Source organism: Seriola aureovittata, chromosome 5 (assembly GCF_021018895.1).
Source record: "Seriola aureovittata isolate HTS-2021-v1 ecotype China chromosome 5, ASM2101889v1, whole genome shotgun sequence".
In the NCBI taxonomy this organism is placed as follows: domain Eukaryota; kingdom Metazoa; phylum Chordata; class Actinopteri; order Carangiformes; family Carangidae; genus Seriola; species Seriola aureovittata.
Window position 1 is genome coordinate 15,035,175 of NC_079368.1, and position 21,669 is coordinate 15,056,843.

Genomic DNA, 21,669 nt, shown 5'->3' on the forward strand with positions numbered 1-21,669 from the left:
CAGAGCTTGAAGCAGTGAAGAAGAGGAGGACTGTTCAGTTGTTTAAAAGCATGATTACAGTGTTTCTGAGTGGCCCCCACATGTTTTCATGTCACATTAAGCCACAGATCGCATCGCGCACTTAGCAGGGAATAAAGAGAGTGTGTAGAAATAAACACAGACACACAGAGAGAGTGGCCCTGGTTTGGATGTCACCTCTGGACCTGATCTGTTAGCGGTGTGCTGCGTTCTGGCAGCTGGAGGATGTTTCTGGCTGTCATCCCCTCCTCCTCCTCCGCCCCCTCCTCCTCCTCCTCCTCTGTATCTCCTGAAGTCTCATGCTGTGATTAGATCTGTGTTTCCTGTCAGTATAAAATGACCCGATGACCTCACACTTCCTCTATGGCTCACACGTTCACCACCCTCTTCCTCTTGTCCTTTCTCTGTAGACTCATGAAGTTGTGTGTGCCTGCTCAGTGTTGATTCACAGTGGATACTGAGTATAAGTTTTGTTTTATGCAATATTACATAATTTTTTTTAATGAATGTGTAACTCTGATCCATCCAGTGCTTTTGAATACATTTTAGTGTAGTTTACTCCCCAGCTGAAGTCATTAGTTTGAGTATTTGTTGGAAAACACTGCCCTCTAGAGGTAAAGCTAATTAAACTAATTAGTGAGAGGCACATTATTGCCCTGAGTTGTGTTTCTCAGGCAGCATCAGCAAAGTAAAGGTTACCACATGCTTCAGACAGCAGGCTCATGCACAAAAGTAAAACATTGCACACTGACAGAATATGATGGAAAGAAGTTTTCTTCAGCAGTTCATATTTATTAAGTTGCAGGTGCAGCTGTTGGAGCAATTCGTTTTGCCACATGCTTCTTCAGGTTCACTTATCAAGTAGCACTTTCTCTTAGGCAGCATATAAATCATGCCTCGCCCATTAAAATTTGTCCACCCAAATGGCAACCATGGCCCTAAACATCACCATCTATAAATATAACCAAAACTGAACCATTTGATTGGTGGAGCATGTGGAAGTTTAATGTCCCAATAATTCCCTGAAAGGCAACATAAAATCCACAAGAACTGATGAAATAATACCTGAGTAATACAATAATACATACTTTATATGGTATCTGAAAGTTTCTTTGGACAGTGAGGATTTTTCTGTCTCTGAAGCAACACCATGCTGTGTAAAGGTTTGACAGATTATTATCACAGATTCATCAGCTGAGTTCCTGCAGATGCTGTCCTTTGTCACGAGACTCGCTTCTATATCCCATTAAACACAATGTGTTTTGTTTCAACTCCAGCTCGTGGAAAAGACCCCTTCTTCACCAACACTTTCCTCGACTCAGGGGGCGCGCCTGTTCCAGGACCTCAGGGCCCTCCCGGGCCTGTTGGTAGGTGTTTATCAGTCTCTTCGTTGTGTTTATCCCTGCCTGCACACAGGATGTTTGTGTTGGGTTTGAGAAACTTTTCTCCATAGACTCAAAGATTCTATTATTGAAAATGCTTTTACGTACAAAATACAGTACATGCTCACTGTAGATTGTCTGATACTTGGTATGTCTACTGTATAATGTTTTTCCAGCACACACTTTTGCATTCAACTTTCCTAATCAGATGTTATTTGGTCTCTAATTTAAAGTCAAATTTTTCCTCTGTCAGAGAGCTCTTAATCAGGGGACCAAACACAAACCATCACTCAAATTTGAGTCAACACACTGAACGCTACTCTAAAGTTATATAAAGTCATAAACAGCTACAGGTTCTGTATATACAGCATGTCAGGTGGAGCTCAGTGCACTTCACCAGGTAAAACAAAGTTAACAACCAGCGCCACATCCTCCCAGCACGTGAAGCTACTTGGTGCTACTATGAATCTTTCTATCTATTATGCAGGTCCCCCAGGTCCGACAGGCCCAGTAGGACCGCCTGGCCCAGGAGGACATAACGTAAGCTCGCTCACAGCACAGTGGTGAACTGCAGTCACTTACTGAGCTTAGCACTGTTAGATTTGTGGCCGTACAAATTTATCTTTGTCATTTTGAATTTTCTCTCTGACTCAACGCAGGGGAAACCTGGATCTCCTGGAACACACGGCCCTGTGGGGCCAAAGGGAGAACGTGGAGAGAGAGTGAGTACACTCAGTATTCAGTAGGTTTTCTTTATTTAAATCTACATCCTTAAACAAAACTCTCTGAGACATGCCTTTGGTTTTTCAGGGTCCTTTAGGTTACCCAGGAGAGAGGGGATTCAGGGGCGAGCCGGTAAGCCACCTCCACCCAGCTGCCTTTAAGAATATGGCCTGAGTAAACGAGTGTGTAGGGGGAAACATCAACACATGTCATAGCTAGTTATATTTCTGTAAACTACACTATCCAGCGGCACTACAAACCACACTGACCAGTGACAACACAGTCTCGGAGAGAATGAGCGCTTTCTGTTGGACTAAACTGCTCCTCTGTGTTCATTAATGTTTCGAAGTCAAACTCAATTTTTTCTTTTGTTAATATCTCTTCACAGGGAGCACCGGGTCCAAAGGGAGAGCCGGGGGAGAAGGGCTTGCCGGTAAGAAAGTAGTTGGTGGTAGTTCACAGTTTACATGGTGACGCGGGGTCTGGACATGAGGGGCAGTTAGAAAAAAAAGTTTTTAAAAAGTTTTAAGAGTCCTTTGTTGAGCATTAAATCTCTCTGTGTGTGTCTAACCCTTACTTTTTTTTTTTTTTTTACCTCTTTCTCATTTTACAAGAGCAATCTAAATGTAAGATATTTTTATTTATGTCATCATGTGTTCACTTTGCAATGTGATGAATCTATTCAGTGACCAAAATGAAGTCTAACCATGACCTACATCTCAGGTTATGGTTTCTCTCAAGTCCATTCTTTCCTACCTGTTGATAGTCATAGTGTCTGTTAAACATTGTTTTTGAGTGTATATGATTTTAGCTGTTGATCTGTCTGATGTTTTGTGTGAAATCTTTCGGTGTTAATGTGTTTTTGTTTTTGTCGGTCCTTGGGGTGTGCTCTGGACTGCTGTCCCCTGTCACGACACTGTCCTCTTGACCCTAAAGCTGTCTGACTCCCTCTGCAAGCTACTGTCCCCATGGCTACCTTTCACAGTCACCTTTTCAGCATCTGACTTTGGCATATACATATAGATATACAAAACACAAGAAACAGTGTCAATCCTGTAACAACATGCACCAGCTCAGATGGACGGAAAGAATCTATAATATAGTAAAATCCTTCTCAACGCAAATTTATAACCATTTTAACTGAATTTAGCTCTGCTTATATTCAATCAGTTTCTTTAATTTTACAGACTTCAAAATGTTCCAATGACCCACAAAGAAAATGTGTGAAATGTATATGCCAAATCACTCCATATGTGTCAGTGGTGGGTCCTGTTGGGCTTAGAGGTGTTGTGTTCTGATGTGAGTGGAGTGGATACAGCTTTCCTCTTTTATCCCACAATGCAACCTTGCATGATTTCATCTTCAAGTGCTGCAACACATAAACTTTCTTTTCTGGATGTGAAAATCAACTACAAAATGAGTCTAATAAGTAAATTAACACGGTGCCGTTAAAATAGAAATAAGGCAAAGTAGCTCTAAATTCCCAAAGACTTGGATAAATTCAATGTGAGATGATCACAATATCACAATTCATCCATGAAGTGAATGTCTGTATGAAGTTTCATGACAACCCATCCAACAGTTGTCAAGATAGCTACACGTCAGCCTCTTGGAACATGAATGTCCGTTTGACCATCCATCCTAAAGTTGTTGTGATGTTTCAGTCGGAGCCAAAGTTGTTGACTGACCAACAAACTGACACTGTCATCCCTAGAGCCTAAACATAAAATGTAATCAATGACTGTATGACTCAGTGAAACTTTGCCTTCTTTCTTCACACATGAAGTTTGTCCTCAGTTTGTCTTACTAACCAGAACACTTCATAGTGAGAATCACTCACCTGGGCACCATGCATGCCATCTTTTGTGATGATTTCAGCTGCCTCTGTTTGCTTTACTTCTCTTGTTCTACTACTTTTTTTATTTTTGAAGGAGTGACTCATGAAGCCAATGCAAAGACAAATCAGATTTCACTGTAAATCTATAGCTACAGCTCATTCTGTCAGATTACGTTGGGTATCTTTTGTGACCGCAGCGTGAAGAATGAACTCTGTGGTGCTGAAAATATTTGCCTGGCTTAACTGCTACCCAACAAAAGGAATGCAGATGGCATGATCAATTCTGGAGAGTGTTAATTCAGCTGTGTTATGTCACCAACATGAGGCTGGTCTGTAATGTGCATGTTGATGCTGATGCTGCCCAGCCCAGCATGGCGGAGCTGACTTCATACAGCAGCATGGCCAGAGAATGAGGGAGATACAGAGAAATACAGGGACCAGATGATGTCAGAGTGCTGGGCAGATATGTGGATTGTTTTAACCTTCTAACTGCTGAACTGTATTGAGAAAAATGACTTGCATCTTGGCGAGCAGTTCTTTGGCTTGTGCTCCTTACCTTGACGGCTGTATCTATCTTCACAGGGGGACGGAATACATCAGATCAGAGAGGCGCTGAAGATCTTAGCCGAGAGGGTTTTAATCCTTGAGACTATGATCGGTATTCATGGTGAGTAGGAGGCCTGAGGCAGGGTCAGCTTTAGGCAGGGGTCAAAGGTGAGGGGGAGGGACTCAAACTCCCACTGTACCTCACTGCTGGGACAGGGAGTGGGAACAGTCGCGAGAGCAGCCCCAGGACTCGGGCTGGTGTTTCCACCCCCTCACACAGTCCCCCTGTCACTGCTCTCTGATAGGACGTTAGCTTGCAGATGTTCCACGACTTGCAGGCAGACCTTGAGCTTCTGGCTCGCAGGGTGACACTGCTGGAGGCTATCATCTGGCCAGGTAATTCTGAGACACCCCCACCCACAGCTCTGCCGGCCCTCACTGACCTTTTTGACAAGATGTTGAGTTAGAGCCATAAAATTTCTGATTACCTCCTGTTACTGAAATGTTGAATGTTGATCAAGTCGTTTAAAAGTATTTGTCTTTTAGAATTATAATCTTATGTATGACTTTTTTTCTTTTTGTTGTGATGATTCTACAGTATGATGGCAGCGTAGATAACCTAAAGCATTTTCTCAATCAGCTTCTTACTAAGGGAGGTGTGGTCTTACATGAGCTCTTTCTGCCAAAGTTTGAACATTTTTGGTTATTTCAGATGAGCTATTTCCATCTTCTGTGCTCTTCTCACGAGTTAAAAGTGGAAGGGACTCAGATGATGATATCAGATACTTCCAAGCACCAAATTAGGATTTAGAAAGAAAACCAGATGACCATTTACTTGTTTGGTTTCTGACGTCGCCAGCACTATCAATCAAACTTGATCAAACCACACCCAAACAGACCTGCTGAAGTCTCAAAAACTCAACTCATTAAATAAATAACATCGAATATTTTTTTTTTTTTACTTTTAACATTTGTTGTTATTTAGGCATGAATGTTAAGATTTAAACCAAGTTTTCAGGGGGTTTAATGTTAGGAAGATTAATCTTGCATAATCATGCTTTAAAAGTTAATGTGTTCCAATGGATGTAAAGTATGTTATTCAAGCCGTAGTGCTGCAGTGATCAGTCAATAAATAATTTGTCTGACGACAATCAACTGCAATTTTGATAATTGATGAATTGTTTAAGTGATTTATCAAGCAAAAATTGCTTCTCCAATGTTGGGATTTGCTGTTTGGTATTCTTATACTTTGGGTTTTGGTCCGATACAACAGTCAATTTGATGACCCTTGAACGTTCTCACTAGTTAGCTGATTGATCATTTTAATAAAAAAAAACTGGCCGACTGGTGTCAAAGCAAAATAAGGATCCCACTCATGACATAGCATCAGAGTAGACTTGGATTAGGAGGATAGAGTGCACGTCCACACTCACTGATGGACAGGGAGGCCCCGTTCCAACTGCTGTCTTTTTTCAACAGAGCCTGATCTAGGGTCTGGGGATGGACCGTTTGGCACAGCCTCCCCTAGTTTCTACAGAGATAAGCGAGCAGGTGCGCTTCCATATCGACTTGCTTCTCCTCTGTCCTCCGACACCAAGGTTCGAGGGAAGTAGCTCCCCCTGCTCACCCTGAGGATCACAGGCTGGGTTGACTCCCCCCTCCTATAGGTCTCATCGGCACTCAACAGATTTAGACCTTATCTGATACCATCTCTGGGCTTTACCGTCAGATTTAGGATGGGGGACACCTCAGGGAAACTCCACTGATACTCCACAATGTTCCTCCTCCATCGGGAACCTGAGAACTAGTTTGACCCCCACCCATTGCCATAACCAAACACTTATCTATACATAATACACCCAGCAGCTCCTTCTGTGTCTCATTTTCTTTGGCTACAGAACTGAAGCCTCAGATCATGCTTGAAAAGAAAAGGAAAATATCTGAATCTTCTGTTGCGCTCCTTGAGCGACAAACAGTTCTGGACTGTAAGGGTCATTTAGAGTAATCAATTGAAGGAGAAATCAGATGTGAGAAAAGACTGGATTTGAGTTTGTATTGCTTTCACAATGTAACTGCAATCTGAAGAGATTCCATTATTTAAGTATATTGAGCATGTACAGTCTGCAGGACACAATTACACAAACAAACCTCTTCTTCTAGTATTAATTTTGTTATACTTCTATCATATTGTTTAACTCAATGTTATGTAGTGCACTAAAAATTGAAGTCATCTCTACTCTAAGTGAGATATGTGTTGCTAACAGTGATTTGTAGTTTTCTGGTGTGAGTGTTTTCCCCCCCTTAAAGTACACACTGATAAAGTGATTTAATATACAATAGTATATTTACATTTAATCTGTGCAACAACAAAAAAAACAAACATTTGCATCTGGGTTTGGCTGCACATGAGTGGAAACAGTCATTAATCATGTTGCACTCTGGAAACAAAATGTGTTAGAATGAAACCTGGCTTTCCATTTCAAGATCTTGAAGACACACACACACACACACACACACACACACACACACACACACACACACACACACACACACACACACACACACACACACAGGAAATAGTAAAACTGTTAACAGAACTTGAACATATTTTTACCACTGCTGTGTTGGTAAACTTCAGACTGCTTAAACTGTCCTGATGAAAAGACTTGATTGTTTTTTCATCTTATATCAAACTTATTGTGAAACTATTTAAAATGATCAACTGTAGTTTATTTTGTATGCTGTTGTGTAACCATTTCATATTTTGAACTTGTTTTTTCTTGCAAATGTGTTATTGTGTTAAGATAATCCTGTCTAGATGATCGGTGTAATTAAATAATGTTCATTGTTTTTTAAACATGTTGTCTGTCTTCATTTGTGTAACGGCAATATTCACTTAAACACTATCACAATGTAAATAAATTACATCCACGCTCTCCAGTGTTCATTTGAGGTGCAAATACAGAACAAAATTCTGATCATTAAAATAGTTCAACAAGAAGCCCACAGGGAAAATCTACAATATTAAAGCTCAGCAAAACCCAAGCATTATTTAAGTCCAGTTTACTGCCGGATACTGTCTGGAGATGTGAGGTCAACTAGGTGCTCTGCGGTGGCTGAGGGCTCTTTCCCTTTGAAACCACCACAGCTTGTTCACCAACGCTGTCATCAATAAGCAGAGAGATGGCGCCATCTAGCTGTTTTGAGGCTGCTAATGCCACTACAGCCTTCTCTGTGGGGAAGCCCATCTTCTCCAGCTGCTGGAGTCTGAGAGAAAACACTTAGTCAACTGTGAATGATTACTTTAAATCACATAAATAAAAACACATTTCTGATGTAATGAAAGCAGTGTTAAGTTAATGAAAATCAATAAACATGTGGCGATGCCCAGAAAATGAGACTTGGTGACATCAAATTATTACTAACCGCAACGAGGAAACTGATGATTTAGGAACTTCCACTTTTGCATCAGGGTCATCAGGAGCATCCTGTAATGAGGCCAGTATCCCTGCTTTTAGCATCTGCTCCTCCAACACCTCTGCCTCCGACAGTGCAGCGGACTCCTCCATTATCCAGGCAGGCGATGGCTCGATCCATGGATGGTGGTTCAGGACAAAGAGGTCCCTCATGGGGGGAGCAGATGCCTGATCTACAGGCATCATGTGAGACTGTGATCTAGATTTGTGACGACAGATGAAGTTGAGATGAAAGAAAATCTGCCACTGTGAACAATCAGAGAGACTTTTGTTTTGAATGACATGAATCACACCTCTGTGAGGTAGTGTAGGTGGGCAATCTGAACCTCGCCAAAGTGGGAACATACGCCCAATCAGAAATGAAAGCCAAGACCCTGGCCTCCTCCAGCTCCTGTAACATCCCAATGAAGGGCTGAAGATCTGAGAGGTGTATTAAGTATTATCAAAAAAGACTTGAGAGACAATCATTGTGTTAATTATATGGAAATACACTTCATTATAGATTTGGTGGGGGAGGGCACACCTCTAAAACACCTTAAGGACCCTGAACACGCACTCAGGCATTTTCAATCACTGTGTCCTCCATTTCTACACCATTAGGAATGATAAAGCTGTAAATTGTCCCACTCTGAAGAGTTGAACAAAACTAGCAGGAAAGTGAAACAGTCACACAGTTCTCAGTAGAGGTCTAATCAACCAAAATAAGTGAAAACACATATGTGCTTGTACATTGAGTGTGTAGAGGCTTTAAAGCATCTATCAAGGGAAACAAGACATCACATGTGCTGTGGTTAACTATGCCAAAAAGGAAAGGATACAGTTATGTCCGATGCATATTGCGCAGAAGTGAAGCAGGGCAGGTGTCCCTGGCAGCAGGAGCAGACCAATCAGCAGGAAAATCCAGGGGAGAAACCAGACTGGCAAACACTTCAGCACCCTTCTCTGTGTCACCTGACGACACTGTGCTGTAAACAGAGCCAGCTGGACCGCAGAGTAACCACAGATACGACTCGCCTCGCCACTAAGGATGAAGAGGACCAGTGTGTAAAGAATAGGTAATATGGTCATTGTCAGGATGGAGAGGGCGAAGAAAGCAACTGTTCCCCATCGACGTTCCTGACATGGTCCAATCAGCAGCAGGAGAGCAACACTGACCAGCAGAGAGTGCAGCTCATCATGACTGAGAGCATACAGGAACAGATCTGAGGAGATGTGAGGGAGAAATGTATTATATGATTTGACTTCACCAATGCTGAAATATCAGGTTTGCATGTAAAACCACACAGGACAGTTACCTCTGAACCTCGGGAAGTCTCCACCTGGACCTAAACTGAGACTTGCCTGGATGCCCCCAGCATAAATCAGCAGCATGAGTGCTATCCATGAAGATGTTCCCAGACAGAATCCATGGCGATCTGATCCAAACCAAAACCATCCTGACAACCTGCGACCAAGCATTATTTAAGATCAGCAGTAATTTCTCCACTTACTTGTCCTTTTGTGGCACAGTTCTGGTAAACAAACATCTGTTGCTGCTCATAACAAGCACGGTGTAGTAGTTATAGATAAGGTATTTACAGTTGGAGTCTATATAACAGCATACATCTACAACTGGCTGCAAAGTCCTCTACGATTTGTCTTGTCACATCGTCTCTGCCAACGACACTGAACTCATACGAAGTTTATCAAATGTTCTAAAACAATAATATCCTCAAACAAGAAGTAATTAATATCTTAAGTAAGAAAACTCCCGGTGTGGAAATGTTGCCAAGGCTAAGTAGATGTCCACTTCCGTACTACGTTACGTACGTTACGTAGTGGTCTTCTATGTGTTTATTGGCGGTTGAGAACTTTTACCGTAAAGGCGCATTACCGCCACCAACAGGACACACTGGTCACATATATATGACTATTATGGCTGAAACCATTTTAATATATTTGTCGATCAATACAAAATGTATAATTTACTAAGCAAACTGCGAAACTGGTCCAAGCTTATTAAATTTAAGAGGTTTGCTAAATTCCTTTTTTAAATGATAAAAAATTTAATTTTGAATGTCCATTTGAAGATGTAGCTTTGGTTATTTGTATAGGCATTTTTCACTATTTTCCAATGTTGGCAGAAGTGTTAAAAAAAAAAGTAAAAGTATTTGGTCAAAGGAGAGAAAATGAATCTGAATTTGTATTTGTTCTGCAGAAATATTCCCCCTCTAACTGATATGTTATTATATATTACATTATTAGATTGTTAATACTGTAAAGAACAATACATCAAAATTGCACTTGAATGTAGTACTTGTGTGATTGTACATGGGCCTGTGCTTTTCACTGATGTTATTCTTTGATATTCTAGGGGACTCTCAATTGAAGTATTATCGTATTTTACTTATTTCAGTGATGACTGATTTACCTCTGCTCTCCTGTAAACTTAATTTAATCCCTCTGTGAGCCCAAGCCCCACTCTCATCAGTTCCTACATCATTTTTCTCTATGGTGATATATCATGATATTGAAATTAAACATAAAACGTCTTAATATCTTAGGTTATATAATTTTGCCACAAACGTAAAATTGATTCAGACTCACTTGTTCAAGCAAGTACGCGCAAATCTCGCGATATTTTGTAGCCGTTGCGAATAGAAGAGTCCTTCTCTAGCAACCAGCTCTGTCCAGTCGTTTTGCACAGGAACACTGAAATGGCGTCGGCTCAGGGTAAGTGAAGAATTATTATATTTTATACCGAGTTTAAAGAAGTTGTGGTTTTAATCCAAGCTAAATGTGGATGGATTTATTTTAAACGCGTTTAAATCGGCCTAATCCGTATTCTTGGTTTATATTCAAAGGAACATTGAGAAGCTTTGCTAGCGCTAGGCACAAGGCCTGGTCATGTTATCTGCTCGAGTCTTTGCATTATTTTCTACCGGATAATTTCTGCATACAGAGGTTGATAATGGATACCAGATTACCCATTTTAGTAAAAAAATTTATTAAATGCATGTATCAATAAATTGCAGACGGCTTTGAATCGCCGTGTTGTTTAATGAGCGGTTTAGAGAGCATTTCCGTGCTGTCGTTGAATGGCGACCTAACGACCGGTCTACGCAACGTGCTGCTCGCGCGCTAAAAATGCTTTGTTCGAATGTTGAGTCATTAGCTAACGAAGGTTCTTACTGTTGTTCAACAGATTACAGCTCCTACAACCAGACCAGCGCCCAGCAAGGGTAAGACTACTCTATCCACCTCACTGAATATAAAGGGGTTTTTAATATATTTCTCAGGGGCTCTTTTTGTAAGCATCGGATTAGCAATGGTGTAAAGTAACTAGTACATTTACTCATGTATTGTATTTGAGGACAGTACTTGCTTTTACACTCCCAACATTTCAGTGTGAAATATTTTACTATTTTTCCCCTCTGTATTCTGCTGTAGTTTCTAGTATTCAGATTAAGATTTAAAAGAGGGAAACAACTGTTCACAAAATACAACACCTTGTTATAAATATTAAACCAGTGGTTCCCGACCATTTTGAATTGTGACCTTGTGAATAATCCAATATTTCACAAAAGGCAAACAATAGAGAAGTCCAAAAACTGAAAGCAGATTCGTGTATCAATTTGTTTTTTCCTTATTTCCCCTCCTATTAATCAACTCATGTTTATCTGACCTTTGGAGGGGCCCCAATGCCCTAGGTTAGGACCCATGGGACTAACTGGCTGGCTGTATTTAAAGTAGTTACAACTAGATCCACCTCAAGCAACAGCACCAGTCAATTGCTGCTTACACTGTGAAGCATCAGTATTGACAATCCACAAATGTCAGATACAGAGTGCTTTTACTACTGATACTTCATTTGGCTGATAATGCTTTCCCACTTTTACTGGTAGGTTTTTGAGTGTAGCACTTTTACTTCTAGTGGAGTATTTATATTTTGCTGTATTGGTACTTCAGAATGGACTCTTAAGTACTTCCTCAACCACTGCGAATGAGTGTATGGCCTCACTTCAGTGTCAATGTTGAGAGAGTCACATGGGGAGGTTTAATGGGGACCCTATATTTTTGAAGCTAAAACTTTGTGTTTTTACAGGTATGCTTCATATGCTGCCCAGCCCTCACAAAGTTATGGACAGTCTGCACAGGTAAGCTCTAATATAACTAGCTAATTGTTTTACTATAGCTATTTTTTTTAAAGAAGTTGATACCTCTCATTTAGATGGAAAAGATTTAAGACTGACATTTCCTACAAATGTGTTGAAAATATAATATAGCTGTAACTAAGGAAATGTTGTGATGATGGTCTAATTTAAGAAAGTTAAATATTCAAGTTTGATATGTTTTTGAGCAAAGAAAATGTTTACCAAGTGTTAATGTTTACTTGTTTATTGTACCAGCAGAGCTATGGCCAGCAGAATTATGGATCATATGCCCAACCTGCTGCTGCTGACAGCAGTTATACCCAGACAACACCTGCTGCTGGAGGCTACCCTCAGCAGCAACAACAGTATGGATCCTCATATGGTCAACCAGCTTCAGGTCAGTTATTAAAGTTGAGACATTTTAACTCATTCTGTTATGATTCTGCTTAGAACTACATGGAGTGGACTAGGTTGGACAGACCAAAATAAGTCTCAAACATTCAAGATTTTTGAAAGATTTTTATTAAGTTCAGACACAAAAAAATTGCATTGAAATTGTGTAGCTATAAATTGGATGGAAAGTCACATTCACATGCTTTTAAAATCTGATGCAGATGTCTTTGAGTCTGCCTACCCAAGATTTCAAACAGTTTTGTACATACAGCATGTTGCTTACCTGTACAGTACGTGTTGTTTATGTCTAAACATGCCAATCTGACCCGCCCACACTGGTAAATATGAATGTTGCATTCTAGTTCACCCTCAGGTTTGTCTGCAGTCTGGAAAGTATTTGTTTAAAAGGTGTACCTTTTTTTTCTCTTTTTTTTTCTTTTTTAGAATCTAATTGATCATTGTTTGGAAGTGCCCCTAATTTTAGGTGTATAATAGTTTGTCACAACCAACCCACTCTCCAAAAAAGAACACAGGATTTTTTGCTAATGATGTGTGTTTTCCACAGCTGGCTATCCTGCTGCACAGTCTACCACTCATAGCTACTCGCAGTCAGCCCAGGGTTATGGAGCCAGTGGATATGACAGTACTCCAGCTGCTGCTGCTCCAGCTGCTTCCCAGTCTTATGGCTCTCAGCCAGGCTATACTGCCCAGTCTGCTTACCCGGGTTATGGCCAGCAGGCTGCTCCCACTGCACCACAGAGGTATGTACTCGTCGGTTAGGAACCAAATAACAGGTGAATTCCAAACAAAAATGTACTTATCTTTTATGTTATTCTCTCTTACTTTGTCTCTATCAGTTACAATGCGAGCAGCCAGCCAGCTAGTTACAGCCAAAGTAGCTACACCCAGCCAGCAAGCTATGGCCAGCAACAGCCTGGTTACCAGGCCCAGCAGGCAAGCTACGGCCAGCAGCAGGGGTACCAGCAACAGACCCAGCAGCAGCAACAGGCTCCTCCTGCTTACCCCCCTCAGGCTGCTGGTTCCTACGGGCAGCCTCCAGCCAACCAGTATGGCCAGCAAGGTGGACCACCCAGTTACAACCAGTCCAACCATTACAGTAAGCTCTGCTTTTCATCGTTGCTGAACTATTTTCTAATGTTCATTCATACTAATCAGTTTATTATCACTGATTTGATGCATTTGTGCTCCTTTTTTGTAGATAATTACAGACAAGATGGCCAGGGTGGAGGTTCAGGTTACTCTAGCTCTGAGCCTTCAAGGTACCCCGGGGCAGGGGAGAGCAGGGGCCCTGGCAGGGATGGCTTTGATCGGGGTGGAATGATGCATCGTGGGCGTGGAGGCATGGGCCGTGGCATGGGGTAAGTGTCTTTCTTTAACACTTAACCTCACGTATATTTTGACTTTACAGGTGCTGTGGCCACTTGGGGCAGGGCTGAGAAAAGTCCCCAACAGAAACAGGTGTAATAACCCAAAGTAATCTATCATCAATTTATGCAACTTTATTCTCTTAAAAATGGGAAGTTCATGATGTGTCAGCAGTCAGTGCTGATAAGTTATGGGCTTCTACTGTAATGTCTGAGGACTGTGATTGAAGATGTAGTACATGCCAACATTGGCAGGAATTGTAGCTATTGTCATCCAGTTTATCTCAGCCCTACCTCTCATTTGGCCAAAGGTAAGAAAAAGGTTTGTTCCTTTTTAATCTAAGTTGATTTTGATCAGAGACCTGTGCATAAACATTTAGGTTGAACAGATTATATCCAAAACATAATTTGATTAGGAGCCGATATCAAAAATGTTAGGGTAATTGAGAAATTGCAAAATTCGTGATTGGTCAGGGAATGTGATATAATTGTATTGTCATATTAACTTCACATTATCAAAATTATGATGGGTTTCCTTGAGGAAGGTTCAAACACTGTCTGAACAAAACCCCTTTTAAATCAGTTTCTCAACTTGGTGCATCATCCCGCATTTGGTATAAGAAGAATTAGATGTTGCAGAAATCCTGCAGATTTTTTTTTCTTTTTTTTTTTTTTCAATTGTGGTGCTGGAGTCCTTAACTAAACTTTAGTTTGTCCTGCCAAACCTTACATCACAGCATTGATACTTTAAGGAATTTATAAATAGACACTGGCCTCATGCAGTATTGTTGCATTTCATATACATATTTATGCTTACTCCAGTGTAATATTTGGGTCAATATATCCTTCCATGACAAGGTTTTTTCTTTTTTCTTTATTTACTTAAAAAGCATTCACCTGTGTTTTCACTTTGTGGTTGATTTTTGTAAGGCTGTCACTGGTAGTATTTGTCATTTGACTGGCCTGAGGGGAAGTAACACCAAAAAGGAAAAATGGCACCATTAAAAATAGTGGAGTCAGATGTGCTAATGGTACAATAAGACCTCAGTAATGCATTTCATCAATTGCAGGGAGACAAGAAAATCGATTTTCTCAATATTTTTAGTCAATTTTTCTGCTTTTGTAGCTATAACATTGGTCCTAAGAGGGGAGGGGGAAAAAAAAAAAAGAAAAAGATCCGAAGTCATCACTTTATGCCATCTGTTGTATTAAAAGATATTTAATCTCTTAAATTGGTTTTTATGGTCAATATTTCAATATCCAGTAAAGCTAAAAATTCATCAGTGGAAACTGTAAACTTGCATTAAGGTCAAAACATGTTAAAAGCAAATTTGATATAAATTACACTTGTTTTTCTAACGCATCCACTGTCTTTATTTGACAACCATGTACTGGCAGTGTTTTGTGGTGTCAGACATTTTGACAAAGTTACAAGAAAAACAGGTCTAGCAATCTTAAACTGACAGGAAAATGCAAGACTTACTGAGACTGCACAGACGTGCAATATTTGTTTACTGTAACATTATTTTAGGGGTGCTCTAGGGATTGTCTTAGTGCATGGTTTTTGGTGTAGTGTGGTCCAGTCTAATCTCAGCCATGCTACAAAAACTGGCATTCAGGTGTATTAAACTTTTTTGAATGTATGTCTTATATAGAAATTAGAACCCAATTAAGCTGGTTCTTGACACATTTACGTCAGTATCCTTATTGAGATGCCAATCAAATTTGCTCTTGATGCAGATTGGGCATTTGAACAGTTTGTTCACATTGTCTATGGTTCTATACAGCTGGAAATGGTTTGGCCCAAACTCAAATTAACTCTTCTGAAAAGAAACTGTAATGGTTACAAAAAAAGCCAGGGGTATCAAGGTTACCAAAGGTTGTACTGTGCATTTGTTTGGTTTAGATTTGTTATCACTGCTTGAAAACTGAAAAGTTGAAAAACTTTGTTGAATCAGCATATTTAGTTTCTCAAACACTACAGAGGCTCACGTCAGTATAAATCTTGATGACATAAATTTTCATTTTTAGGATTTGGTATTGGGAAAGAGTTTTTATTTTTTTGAAGCCCTTGATGAGATTTGGGTCAGAAAGGGTCATGTCAGCACATGAATCATCGGTTCTTATTTAGATGTTCATTTTCAAGAGTAGTTTTTACGAGAGTTTCATAATTTTTGGTTCAACAGTGTAATCCTTTTTAAAATAATGGAGTTCTTCATGACTTGTTGTGGTTACGATACCGTGAATACACATTCACAGAAATGCAGTCTTAAGATATTGCAGTTTATTTTATGATACAGGACTCTAACTGAGCAACTCTTCAGTCTTACCAAAGTAGCTGTAAATAAGAATGCTTAAAAACTTGCATAAATAGGAATACAACCTTAAATACAATTATCAAATTCAGATGTAGAATAGATGTTGTTCTACTTAAATTTTCATTTTAGCTTTGCACAGGTATCTTTGTGTTTTCTGGGGGGAGGTGGTGGGGGGGGGGGCATATCATGTCATTTTGAAATGTTTAAATTGTTTTTGTGGTTTGGATTACAAATGTTTGATCACATTCTTTTGAGCACTTTTTAACATGCTTTGTCACATTTATACCGTACAGGTAACAGTGAGAGCCATTTAAAAGCATCTATTCTCTAAAAAGTATCTGTTCTCAGTACAGAGCCGCCAGCTTAAGCAGCAGGAGGGAGCTTAAACAAAGATTCGGGGTCTGCCTTTTTTCAAGAACTGAGGATGGTGGTTTTTATAAGCATGATGGGTATATTGATTGACCAAGTCTTTGTTTTTTAATTTAAAATAACCTTGGTAAACACTGTAAAGAAAAAAAAAAAAAAATGGTGTGATTTTGTCTTGAACATTTTATAATTGTATTTTTTTGTTTTTTATGTTTTTTTTTTGTTTGTTTTTTATTATTACCTGGTGAATGTGATCACCTGATCATCTTGTGAAATTTCAGATGCATTGTGTTTTTACACTTGTACATATCTGATTCAGCTGTAAATTTTGTTAGAACTAATGTTAATGGGGCGTTGGCTTGTGTCTGGGTAACTATGTATGCCATCGATGCATCTGAAATCTTTCTACCTGTGTACAAATGTTTGGGTTTTGTCACATTTTCAAAGGCAGTGAAAATATGTTAGTCATAAATATTTTTGCACAAATGTATCGACTACTGAAACTGTCACTGAGATTGTACTCAGCTAGCTACGGTATGGCACATAGTTAATACACTTATCCCCTCAATTAGATTGTGTATTTTTAATTTTGGGGAGCTTTTAGTTGCTGTTCGACTAGTTAGAATGTTTTGATTACTCCCTCAATCAAGCCACTTTGCTCGAGCCATGGAAGTGGCTGTAAAAGGGAAAACGCCTTCATATCTCCATTTATTCCCCCATAGCGGCGCTGGAGAGAGAGGTGGCTTCAGTAAGCCTGGTGGTAAGTTAACGAGAATTACACTGGTTAGTCCTTTAAAAGCCTTAAACTTTTTGAGCAAATATGCTTCGAGTATTGATGTGTCTTACATTGTGGTATTCAAAATTTATATACATGAACATATCTGAAAATATTGGGGATTTTATTTTCAATGCCTGAGACCATTCTACTACTCTGGGGTACTTGGTATAATTCAGTCACTGCTTATGGTTTGACAATGAGTTTTGACAGGTTAATGACAAATTTTCACTCAAATGTGTCTGTTACTGCTTTAACAAATCTCATGAGCTGAATTGCTGGGGTTTTTGTTTTTTGAGGATTTCTTACTGGTCTTAGAGGCTTTTCAAATGACACACAATTATTTGCCAAAGGGTCTGAGGTGTTCTATTTTTTCAATTCAATATCACTTGTGGGAATTGTGGTGTACCATAAGGTGCCATTTTCAACTTCCCAATATGACTGACTGCGTCTATAAGGGAGTGTCTGGATTATCTGTTGTAGTACTCCTCAGGTGTTGTACACTCAACTTCAGTTGCACACACTGACTTTTCCCAATCTGTTTCTCTTCCTCCCGACTGATGGACTACAGGACCTATGAACAGTGACGACCGTGATATGGGTGAGTAGTCTGTTAGTAGACCCCCATATTACTTGTTGATGTTGCTAGTTCACATTGCATTCTTTTCTTGAAGTGAGAGTGGGAAAAGATGTATTTTTGCTGCATATTTAGTTTTTTTTTGTATTTGTTGTAGGACGCCCTGAAGAGCAGGATGACTCTGAGAACAGCACGATCTACATCACAGGATTGACTGAGAAGGCTAACCTGGAGGAAATGGCTGAATTCTTTAAGCACGTTGGCCCAATTAGGGTAAGATTAGTTCTTCACTCTGAATGCTAATATAAGCAAAACCAATGTGGACTGGAGGAAAATTAATTCTCATTGTGTCTCAAGATTAACCGCAGACTTGGTCAGCCAGCCATTAACATATACACAGACAAGGACACAGGAAAGCCCAAGGGAGATGCCACTCTGTCCTATGAGGAGCCAATCTGTGCCAAAGCAGCTGTGGAGCACTTCGACGGTATGTTTTATTGACACATAAGACCTGAAAAGAATCGCAGAAATACATAAATCTGAAAGCACATGTTAAAATGCACCAACTAATATAACTTCTAAATGGTTGTTTATATTTATCTTAATATTTCTTTTTAATTTAGGGAAGGAGTTCCAAGGCCGAAGGCTTAAGGTTTCCATGGCACGCCGAAAGCCCATGATGGGTGGAATGAGAGGTGGCATGCCCATGCGAGATGGCATGATGGGTCGTGGAGGTAAATGTCAGTTGTATTTGTTAGTGTAGATTACTTAAGGGAATGTTCACACATTCATACTGTGAGGTGCTTCTGTGACTTTGAACCTGCGCACCTTTCCTCTGTTAGTCTCCATAAATTGTCAGGCTTTTGGCTTCATGAGAAACTTTAAGTTTAAATATACATTTTAGCTGCTCTGTCTCTTGCTTTAGATGACAGATAAAACAGTTTAGCTCTGTAGCATATTAAAGATGGACTGCAAATGGTGTGATTACAGCCATATGATTTAAAAAGTGCTGTTATTTACTCATCTTATTAGGTATGATGGGCCGTGGAGGTGACCGTGGTGGGTTTGGCCCACGAGGTGGTCCACGTGGTATGGGCAGAGGTGGACCCACAGGCGGCAACATGCAGCAAAGAGCTGGGGACTGGGAGTGTCCTAACCCGTATGTATTACTTCTGTAGTGTCATGTTTTCTAGGATGCCTTTTTTTCCTTTTTTCTTTTTTTTTTTTCAATCAAAGATCTGTTTTTAATTTAATGGTCTGTGTTACCAGGGGTTGTGGCAACCAGAACTTTGCCTGGAGGATGGAGTGTAACCAGTGCAAAGCTCCCAAACCAGAAGGGTTGGGCGGTGGCCCTCCATTTCCCCCTGGAGGTGACCGAGGCAGAGGTGGAATGGGAATGCGTGGAGGCAGAGGTATGGACCGCGGTGGGCCAGCAGGAGTAGGAGGCCCAGGTGGCCCTGGAGGTTTCCGTGGAGGCTGGGGAGGCGACCGTGGCGGATTCAGAGGCCGTGGTGGAATGGATAGGGGAGGGTTTCGTGGGGCTGGGCGTGGAGGACCACCCATGGACCGAATGGGTGGCAGAGGTGGAAGAGGAATGGGCCCACCAGGTGGCAAGATGGATATGAGGTAGGACTAAGTTCCTTCAACCAGTCAAATAATGCAATGTTTTCTTACACTTGCCATTGAATATTTTAAAGACTTGCCAGAATCCTAATTTTAGGTGTAATGAAGAATTAACGAAAACCTGTAATCAGAGCTTTTGATGTAATTTTGGTGTGACAAACCAGACGTGCAAACATAAAGATCTGTCATTAACTACTTTTCTGTTTGTTTTTTAAAGGGACCATCGTCAGGAGCGCAGAGACCGACCCTACTGAAGGAGAACTTCATGACTGTTCCTCTTGTGGAATTTGAGTTTTAAGATGAGAATTTTTAATTTATGATTCCGTATTTTCATGGTTATAGAACTGCTGTCAACCATCCTGTGCAGTTTAATTCTACTCATGTTTCCATTTGTTTCTGTTTTTCTTTTTTATCTTAGTTTACCATGTTTATGCTGCATCTTGTATTGTGCATGTTTTTTTTGTTTTTTTGTTGTTGCTTTTTTTAAAATATGCAGATTAGGTTTGATGTATTGTAAAATGCAATATTTTTTCATTCATTAACATATTTGCCTCACCTTTCCCATAACTGACAATTGTATGATGACAAATTTGGGAAATAAAATTTTACCAATTTGATGTATTTGAGATGTTGGCTCAACTTAACAAAATGAAGTCATACAGGAAAAGCCAGAACAGATGGATCAATACAGTCTCTTTGAAAGTTGTGTTAACACTGAAAATTAATTAGGAATCACAATAGTGGTTGGGATTATTCTTTTGTCCAATGGCGGCATGTGATAATGTCACTGCTGGTTGCTATTATGGTTATTACAGCTACAACTAATATTACCAAGGTGACAACAAACAGGCTTTGGATAGTGAAAGTTAAGGGTTGGAATCAAAACAAAACTGAACAAGTTAAAACTGGGTGTATAATCAGAGTAGTGATGATAAACAGTCTTTATCCATGATAAAGCAGTTTGAAGCTCCTGCTTGCACGTAAAGGGATTCAGTGTTAGTATGACAAAACAGGAAACAGTCCAATGATGTAAATATTTTTACACAGGTTGCACACTTTTTTGCAGTTGTCATATCTGGTGAAATGATGAAAGCTCTCACCTCTTCTGTCATGTTCACATGACTGGTCAGTTGGATACTTGATCCACAACAGATGATGAGTAAGGTCAATGCTGATGCTCTCTGACCTGTAATGACTTGCAGAAATATCATCATTTCTCCACCTAGGGGCCCAAGTGTGCCTAAATAAAACAAATAAAAAAGAATCTTGTGCCATACCATTCTTTGGATAGCCATCCACAAGATTGTTGATTTGGTATGATTGAGTAACCTGAGAAATTAGTTCTCTATTCATATTACTAAAGAGCATTTCAGAGTATTCATATTTTTTTAATGCATCGGCTACCTGCCATTTTTAGACCCAGAGTACCACTGTCCTTTTTTTAAAAATTTTTCTTTAACTGAGTATTTCTTGTCTGTAGATGGAGCACATCTGCATGTTTTGCTCTTACTCTTCCTACCAATAGGTGGTGCAGGTTGGACTGAAAGTTAAGGTGCTGCAGCTCAATCAGATGATACTGGCTTGTCTGGAGTTTTGCATCAGTGTCGTTCACACAAAAGATTAAAGCGACTTACCTGACAAAACATCATTAACGTATAGAACTTGAAATCAAATCTGAAATTATTAAATCTAATTTCACCCTTAAGATTTAAGTAACAGTCTAAACAAATTGGCAGGAACCTATTGTCTACCTTCTATGACTAATTGTTGCCATGCACAACAATAGAATTGTCATAACCACAGACAACATACACAATGACCTGATCTTTACACTGGCATCAACTCTGAACTGGAGAAAAGTACCTCTATTGATTAGATATCACAAATACCTTTACCATTTTTCTCTTCTTTTTCCCACTAACTGCATTCAGGCTTGGGTCTTATTACTCTGTTAAATTGAGCAGTACTGCCCTATAAAGAAATCACATTGAATTAAGAGCAGTTATTAATTACAGATGTCAATCCTTGGCATATTTTATTTTTAACATCTGTCAAACATGTGGCTGTTAAGACCATCCTACAGCTTTTTGATGTTGTCAAACACCTACTGGTTTTCC

The 21,669-nt window shown here is 39.9% G+C and overlaps 3 protein-coding genes across 6 annotated transcripts in view; 2 read left to right on the forward strand and 1 right to left on the reverse strand.

Moving 5' to 3' along the window:
- The window catches only part of emid1 (EMI domain containing 1), a 52,549-nt gene extending 45,471 nt beyond the window's left edge, over window positions 1-7,078 (forward strand). Inside the window, exons 10-17 of one of the 3 annotated variants that reach the window (XM_056377120.1) lie at window positions 1,296-1,385; window positions 1,888-1,940; window positions 2,060-2,122; window positions 2,211-2,255; window positions 2,512-2,556; window positions 2,738-2,749; window positions 4,543-4,627; window positions 5,986-7,078. In XM_056377120.1, coding sequence (XP_056233095.1) covers window positions 1,296-1,385; window positions 1,888-1,940; window positions 2,060-2,122; window positions 2,211-2,255; window positions 2,512-2,556; window positions 2,738-2,749; window positions 4,543-4,627; window positions 5,986-6,119 — 527 coding nt within the window. In that variant the 3' untranslated portion in view covers window positions 6,120-7,078. Of the gene's footprint in view, window positions 1-1,295; window positions 1,386-1,887; window positions 1,941-2,059; window positions 2,123-2,210; window positions 2,256-2,511; window positions 2,557-2,737; window positions 2,750-4,542; window positions 4,628-4,811; window positions 4,903-5,985 lie in introns of all 3 variants that reach the window. The other 2 variants (XM_056377121.1, XM_056377122.1) reach the window with 2 other exon arrangements.
- On the reverse strand, window positions 6,832-9,770 carry rhbdd3 (rhomboid domain containing 3). Its single transcript, XM_056377123.1, has 5 exons — window positions 9,278-9,770; window positions 8,801-9,184; window positions 8,276-8,402; window positions 7,933-8,181; window positions 6,832-7,773 (listed from the first exon to the last, which is right to left on the reverse strand). The coding sequence occupies exons 1-5, from the start codon at window positions 9,438-9,440 to the stop codon at window positions 7,605-7,607; spliced, it is 1,092 nt and encodes a 363-aa protein (XP_056233098.1). The 5' UTR covers window positions 9,441-9,770; the 3' UTR covers window positions 6,832-7,604.
- An 838-nt stretch (window positions 9,771-10,608) lies between these two features.
- ewsr1b (EWS RNA-binding protein 1b) lies at window positions 10,609-20,173 on the forward strand. Of its 2 annotated transcripts, none has more exons than XM_056376443.1 (15): window positions 10,609-10,694; window positions 11,167-11,203; window positions 12,067-12,118; window positions 12,371-12,512; window positions 13,074-13,269; window positions 13,366-13,625; window positions 13,728-13,887; window positions 17,300-17,337; window positions 17,924-17,953; window positions 18,087-18,202; window positions 18,287-18,416; window positions 18,553-18,663; window positions 18,962-19,088; window positions 19,199-19,555; window positions 19,770-20,173. In XM_056376443.1, exons 1-15 carry the CDS (start codon window positions 10,679-10,681, stop codon window positions 19,804-19,806), a joined length of 1,809 nt encoding a protein of 602 aa, XP_056232418.1. In that variant the 5' UTR covers window positions 10,609-10,678; the 3' UTR covers window positions 19,807-20,173. The 2 variants fall into 2 exon arrangements, with proteins under 2 accessions (XP_056232418.1, XP_056232419.1); XM_056376444.1 differs by having other exon boundaries at window positions 12,374-12,512.
- Window positions 20,174-21,669: the final 1,496 nt, after the last annotated feature.